This window comes from Zea mays, chromosome 9, assembly GCF_902167145.1.
Source record: "Zea mays cultivar B73 chromosome 9, Zm-B73-REFERENCE-NAM-5.0, whole genome shotgun sequence".
Classification (NCBI taxonomy): domain Eukaryota; kingdom Viridiplantae; phylum Streptophyta; class Magnoliopsida; order Poales; family Poaceae; genus Zea; species Zea mays.
The window spans coordinates 15,328,156-15,335,703 of NC_050104.1; the positions used below are offsets into that span (position 1 = coordinate 15,328,156).

General features: G+C 52.1%; 1 protein-coding gene across 1 annotated transcript; it reads left to right on the top strand.

Moving 5' to 3' along the window:
* The first annotated feature begins 149 nt into the window (after positions 1–149).
* On the top strand, positions 150–3,826 carry LOC100501185 (uncharacterized). Its single transcript, NM_001195973.2, has 4 exons — positions 150–369; positions 484–2,652; positions 2,779–3,135; positions 3,268–3,826. Exons 1-4 carry the CDS (start codon positions 325–327, stop codon positions 3,268–3,270), a joined length of 2,574 nt encoding a protein of 857 aa, NP_001182902.2. The 5' UTR covers positions 150–324; the 3' UTR covers positions 3,271–3,826.
* Positions 3,827–7,548: the final 3,722 nt, after the last annotated feature.

The following is a 7,548-nucleotide window of genomic DNA, read 5'->3' on the forward strand; positions in this document are numbered from 1 at the left end:
AGATGAAGCCGCGAACCAGAGGCGCCCCACGAAGGTCGGGCAACAGCAGCCAAAAAAAGAGCTCGGTGTCGCGGGGACACCGCCCGTGCCCGCGGCTCGCTTTAAGGCGGTCGCGCCCGTGTCACGGTCAAATGCCGTCTTCGTTCTTCCACGGAGAGAGAGGCAGAGGCAGGCGGCCGGTGCATGCATGCCCCGCCCTCCCTCCGTGCGCCCCCGAAGACCTCCTCCGCCCCCGGCGCGGTGAGCTCGTGACCGCCCGGACGGCACCCGCCTCTGCGGTTTGAGGCTCGCTGCACGCACTCCAATAAAACAAAAGAAGCAACCATGGCGTCCATTTCCCCGGAGGACATTGGCGGGGACGTCAATCTGGTACGTGCGCAGCTGCGCGTTCGCCGTCCTTGCCGACCGCCGTCACACCAGACCAGACACCCCCGCGCGCGTTCCGATGCTAGCTAGCCTGATGATTGGCTTTGGGATTTGCAGTCCAAGATCCCGGTGGAGGAGGTGTTCAAGACGCTGAAATGCGACCGCAAGGGGCTGTCCAGCACGGAGGGCGAGAACCGGCTCAGGACGTTCGGGCCCAACAAGCTGGAGGAGAAGAAGGAGAACAACCTCCTCAAGTTCCTGGGCTTCATGTGGAACCCGCTCTCGTGGGTCATGGAGATGGCGGCCATCATGGCCATCGCGCTCGCCAACGGCGGCGGCAGGGCGCCCGACTGGCAGGACTTCGTCGGCATCGTCTCGCTGCTCTTCATCAACTCCACCATCAGCTACATCGAGGAGGCCAACGCCGGGAACGCCGCGGCGGCGCTCATGGCCGGGCTGGCGCCCAAGACCAAGCTGCTGAGGGACGGCAGGTGGGAGGAGCAGGACGCGTCGATCCTGGTGCCCGGTGACATCATCAGCATCAAGCTCGGCGACATCATCCCCGCCGACGCGAGGCTGCTCGAGGGGGACCCGCTCAAGATCGACCAGTCGGCGCTCACCGGTGAGTCGCTCCCCGTGAACAAGCACCCTGGGCAGGAGGTCTTCTCGGGCTCCACCGTCAAGCAGGGGGAGATCGAGGCCGTCGTCATCGCCACCGGCGTGCGCACCTTCTTCGGCAAGGCGGCGCACCTCGTCGACAGCACCAACAACGTCGGCCACTTCCAGCAGGTGCTCACGGCCATCGGCAACTTCTGCATCATCTCCATCGCTGCCGGCATGCTGGTCGAGGTCATTGTCATGTACCCGATCCAGCACCGCGCGTACCGCGACGGCATCGACAACCTCCTCGTCCTGCTCATCGGCGGCATCCCCATCGCCATGCCCACCGTGCTCTCGGTCACCATGGCCATCGGTTCCCACCGCCTGTCGCAGCAGGGGGCCATCACGAAGCGCATGACGGCCATCGAGGAGATGGCCGGCATGGACATGCTCTGTAGCGACAAGACCGGCACCCTCACCCTCAACAAGCTCACCGTCGACAAGTCCCTCATCGAGGTGTACTCCAAGGGCGTCGACAGGGACATGGTGCTCCTCTACGCCGCGAGGGCCTCCCGCGTCGAGAACCAGGACGCCATTGACACCTGCATCGTCAACATGCTCGCCGACCCCAAGGAGGCCCGCGCTGGCATCCAGGAGGTCCACTTCCTCCCCTTCAACCCGGTCGAGAAGCGCACGGCCATCACCTACATCGACGGCAACGGCGACTGGCACAGGGTCAGCAAGGGCGCTCCCGAGCAGATCATCGAGCTCTGCAACATGGGCGCCGAGGCCGAGAAGAAGGTCCATGCCTTGATCGACGGGTACGCCGACCGCGGCCTCCGGTCGCTCGGCGTGTCGTACCAGCAGGTGCCGGAGAAGAGCAAGGAGAGCGCCGGCGACCCGTGGCAGTTCATTGGCCTCCTGCCCCTGTTCGACCCGCCGAGGCACGACAGCGCGGAGACCATCCGCCGCGCGCTCCACCTGGGCGTCAACGTGAAGATGATCACCGGCGACCAGCTCGCCATCGGCAAGGAGACCGGCCGCCGGCTCGGCATGGGCACCAACATGTACCCCTCCACCACGCTCCTGGGCGACAAGAACACCACGGTGAACGGCATGCACATCGACGAGCTGATCGAGAAGGCGGACGGCTTCGCTGGGGTCTTCCCCGAGCACAAGTACGAGATAGTGAAGCGACTCCAGGACCGGAACCACATCTGCGGCATGACCGGGGACGGCGTGAACGACGCGCCGGCGCTGAAGAAGGCGGACATCGGCATCGCCGTGGACGACGCGACGGACGCGGCCCGGAGCGCGTCGGACATCGTGCTGACTGAGCCCGGGCTGAGCGTGATCGTGAGCGCCGTGCTGACGAGCCGCTCCATCTTCCAGCGCATGAAGAACTACACCATCTACGCCGTGTCCATCACCATCCGCATCGTGCTGGGCTTCCTCCTCATCGCGCTCATCTGGAAGTTCGACTTCGCGCCCTTCATGGTGCTCATCATCGCCATCCTCAACGACGGCACTATCATGACCATCTCCAAGGACCGCGTCAAGCCGTCGCCCACCCCCGACTCGTGGAAGCTCAACGAGATCTTCGCCACCGGCATCGTGCTCGGCACCTACATGGCCATCATCACCGCCGTCTTCTTCTACCTCGCCCACGACACCGACTTCTTCACGGTACACACACACCTACCCACTGCCATTGCCATTGACAGGTCGAGATCCAGGGCGGTCCTTGCAAAGGTCGTAGCAAGCTCGCTCACCCAGCAGCCATTCCATTTCCACGCGATATGATCGACGCAGGACGTGTTCGGCGTGAATTCGATCAAGGAGAACGACAGGGAGCTGATGGCGGCGCTGTACCTCCAAGTAAGCATCATCAGCCAGGCGCTCATCTTCGTGACGCGGTCCCGGAGCTGGTCGTTCGTGGAGCGGCCGGGCTTCCTCCTGCTCTTCGCCTTCTTCGCCGCCCAGCTGGTGGCGACGTGCATCGCGGTGTACGCCGACTGGGACTTCTGCCGCATCCAGGGGATCGGCTGGGCGTGGGGCGGCGCCATCTGGATGTTCAGCATCGTCACCTACATCCCGCTCGACGTGCTCAAGTTCATGATCCGCGCCGCGCTCAGAGACAAGGCCACGGGCAACAACGTCCACAACAAGGCAAGCCTCGCCACTCCCAGTCAAACTGCTCCATTGTTGCGGTCTACTCTACCTTGACCTTGAGCTGACGATTACGAAGTCTTGATCGGTTGCCTTGCCATTGTGTCTCTGTCTGTGTCTTGTCGTCTCCAGTGATACGTTTATCTGGGTGCTTGTCGCGGACGGCGTTTAGGAACAAGGACTGCGGCAAGGGCCGGCGATCGCGAGGCACAGTGGGCGGTAGAGCAGAGACACTCCACGGGCCTCAACCAGCTCGCCACCACCTCCTCCTCCGACCTTCTAGGCAGCAAGGACTAGCATGCAGTCCGAGCTCACCGAGGAGGCCCGCAAAGGTCGCAAGATATACGTAGCTACAGTCTTCTCCGGCGACTAGCCCACCATCTCTAGCGCCGCTGATGCGGCTGATCTCGCTGGTCTCCAGAGACCGACGGCGTCCAGCGGTGGCCGGAGGAGTCCTGTGTTCTTCGTTTCCTTAGGTGTACTTATGTGGGTTTTGGGGTGGCAAGAGAGTTTTTTTTTTGTGAACTCTGGTGTATCGGATCAAGTGAATATGTACCTACATGTTGTGTTCTTAATTCTGCATTGTACAGCTATACACTATACAAGGGTACGGGAATGCTGAGGTGTAACTTCCATGCAATATACTTAGTTGTATTCATCTAATCATCAAACTGCCAGCAACTTTTTATTTACTTCACTTATTTGGAGTTATGTGTAATGGAGTCATAGTAGGCCTGTTTGTTTCGCCATAGGTTGCTGCGGACTTTCAAAACCTATTTTCAGTCGGCTTTTATAAGAAGCACTTTGATAAAAACCGTCCAAAATCACGTGAACATAAAACCGATCAAGTCTTCACGAAAGTAAGAATCCGCCACTTTCTAGATCATAAACCATATAAGCTCATTTATCTCTCCCGCACGAAATCATCATGATACTCAGATTATTCATACAATTAGATTCTCTTCACGGTAAGAGTCTCAGAAAAAATCTTCAGAAAAAACCGGCCCTATATCTGCCGTGCTTGCTCGCCGGACCGTGGGCGTGACGAGTTAGGCCATGTTTGGTTTCAATTAGTCCTAGGACTAAACTTTAGTCCCTACTCGTTTGGTTCTAGGGACTAATTAGATTCTAAACATTACAAAAAAACTGAAATGCCCTTGCCTGTAACACAAAGCCACCTGTTATCTGCGCTATTCAAGCCACCTGCTATCTACTGCATGCATACACGCCTGGTGCAAATACAATCGCCTGGTGCTGGTGCAGATATCTGCGCTATACACGCCTGGTGCAGATACACAAAGCAATATACATTACAGTAACCATTTCGATCTTCTTCAATATTTCGATCATGAAAGCACAAAGCAATATTTATTACAGTGAACATTACAGTAAACATTTCAATCATGAAAGTACAAAGCAATATTTATTATAGTGAACATTACAGTAAACATTTCGATCACGAAAGCACAGACAAAGCACAAAGCACAAGAAGCAGTACATTTCTGTAATATTTATTACACACAAAAACATTACAGTTTGTTAAACAAGCCATCTGCTATCCAACCACGAAATTGATTCATATTTCGATCTTCTTCACCTTGTACTGAACCTGCTACTTGTTCTTGTTCTTGTGTACTTGACTCACCAACTTCAGGCACATAATTCTCATCATGGTCACACAACTCAAAATCCTTATCTCCCAAAAAACTCTCCCTAATGAAATTGTGAAGTGCCATACACCCCATAATTATTCTACTTTGTTTTGCCATAGGATATCTAGGGAGATCTAATAGAGTCCTCCATTTCATTTTCAAGACACCAAATGACCTTTCAATTACATTTCTAAGTGAAGAATGTGCATAATTAAAATTTTCTTTTCTACCTCTTGGCATTGGACCTTGACGAAATTCAGGAAGATGGTATTTTGTACCTTTGTATGGAGCAAGATAGCCAATACGATTTGGATACCCCGAGTCCACAAGATAGAATTTCCCTTCTGGAGGATGTGGAAACCTATCTCCATATTTTCCAATTGCATCTTTGAAAACTCTCATGTCATGAACTGATCCTGGCCATCCAGCCACAACAAAAGTAAACCTCATATCAAAATCACAAACGGCCATGACATTCTGTGAAGTGTACCCATGTCTTCCAGTATGTTGAACTACTTTGGTAGTAGGAACCACAACTGGGATATGTGTGCCATCAATGGCTCCAATGCAATTGTCAAAGAAAGGGCTAAATCTAGGTGACTGCAACCTTGGATGAACACATGTAAACTCAGGATCTACTGGCCTAATGATGTCTGCTGCCAGTTTGTTTACACTATATAAAAATTTGTGTGTTTTCTTCATTCCAAAGAGCTTTATCAAACCGAGGCTATTGTGCATGTGGACAAACAAAAGAAAGTACTCGTAAATAATTGATCAAATAGAATATAGTAATTGAACATGTGGTGGTTGTAAAGAAAAAACACATAATCAGTATTAGTGCTTAGTGGGAGTGGGGATGCTGAATTAGGTTAGCTGGACAGCAGAGGTCAAAGCTTAAAAGCCTCTTATATTTGAAGCAACGGTTGAATAGGGTGACCAACGAAGAACGCCGATCAGTTGGATTCTACATGGATGAAATAAACTAGTTTTAGGAGTACATTTACTTGGTTACCACTTGACCAAATAGGTGGTTCAGTAGCAGTCTGCTTGTAGCAGTCTAAAAGTTAACAGAAGAACGTTGATCAGTCTGCTTGAACCAAACAGGTGGTTCACGTGGTTACCACTTGAAATAACAGATAACTGAGAAAGCACCTGAACCCCTTCATTCCAGAAAAGATTTCAGAAAAGATTTCCAGAAAAGATTTAACAGATAACAGATAACTGAGATGAGTATAACATATAACAGATAACTGAGATGAGTATAACATATAACAGATAACTGAAAAAATTGAGCTAGCAGTCTGCTTGTAGCAATGTTCTGAAATAAATTATAACAGTTGAACAAATTATAACATATAACAGTAAAATAAATTATAACAGCTAAACAAGTATACATACATGAACTGAGATGAACATATAACAGATATAAAATAGTGCCTTACCACAGCTGAACGAGCTTCGGATTCAGTTTCTGCTTCATCCTCCAAATGTTCAACAGGAACAGAGATACCACCACGACCACTCCTACCTCGAAAACCTATGGACCTCCCCCTTCCTCCACGAATACCTCTAGATGCATCTTGGCCACGAACCAGAGGCGGGTTTCCTCTTCCTCTCATGCCTCCAGTAGTAGATCTGGTTGTTTGGAATGGAGTGCGGCCAATTCTAATGCACGAATCTGAAAATCCTAGGTTGTTTGTTGGTTCACCGATCTCTAGAACTTGCTGATACGAACTGAAGTGGGGAAACTCAATGCCCTGATGGTTTAGATCGAGTTGATCCATCCGAATCCGGGGCGCAGAGTTGTTCATCGATGAGGAATGAATCAAGTGGGTTGGGGAGAAGAGGCCGAACTCGTTGTCCTCCGGCACTTCATGGATGGGGATGGGGAGGTTCCTTGGTGCAGAGGATGAGCCGGCTTGGGAGAGAAAATCACGAAAGCTGTGATGGCCATCCATGATTCGTCGCGCGCGGGGGATGAGGGAGTGGCAGGGGCGTTCGTCGCGCGTGGAAGAAGATGAGGGAGTGGCGGGGGGCGTTCTGACACTGCCCGTGTCCGCCGATGCGCAACTCCGACGACGTGACCCGCGCCAAATCCAGCAAAGGAGAAGAACAGAAGAAAAGCGCTCAAACTCACAGATAAGTTTGTTGGGATTCTGTTTCTATTTCTTTCTTATTTTCAGATCCACTCCAGGTTACAACTTTTATAGTCAAGCTAATAAGGCCGGCCCACTATTACAAGGCTAATTAGCCACATTGACACCCCAAATCTCGGCTTAATAGCCCAATTACAACTCCACGCAAATCAGCACAAAGATTAAATTGCCATACGAGTAGCAGTACTAACACTTGCCCCCTGGAAGAGCTTGATTGTCCCCAATCAAGAGCTGTAGGAAACCGGTTCTTCTGAAAGGGAAATGTGCCCTTAGGCCATTTCTAAGTATTTTGGTGATTAAGTGTCCAACACAAATGGTTATGTGTTAAACTATGCCAAATGGTGGACAAAGTGCAAATCAATACAAAGGTATGATTCTAGACTTAGTGCATTGGTTTTTGTGTACTAACATATTGGTCTAAGTGCTAGAATCAGATAAAAGACAAATGGAAAAGACTTGGCTCGAGCAGCCAAGACTCTGCTCAGTCTGGGTGCACCGGACTGTCCGGTGGTGCACCGGACAGTGTCCGGTGCTCCAGGCTGGCTCTGGTGAAAAGGCCGCTCTCGGGATTTGAACGGTGGCGTACGGCTATAAATCACCGGACG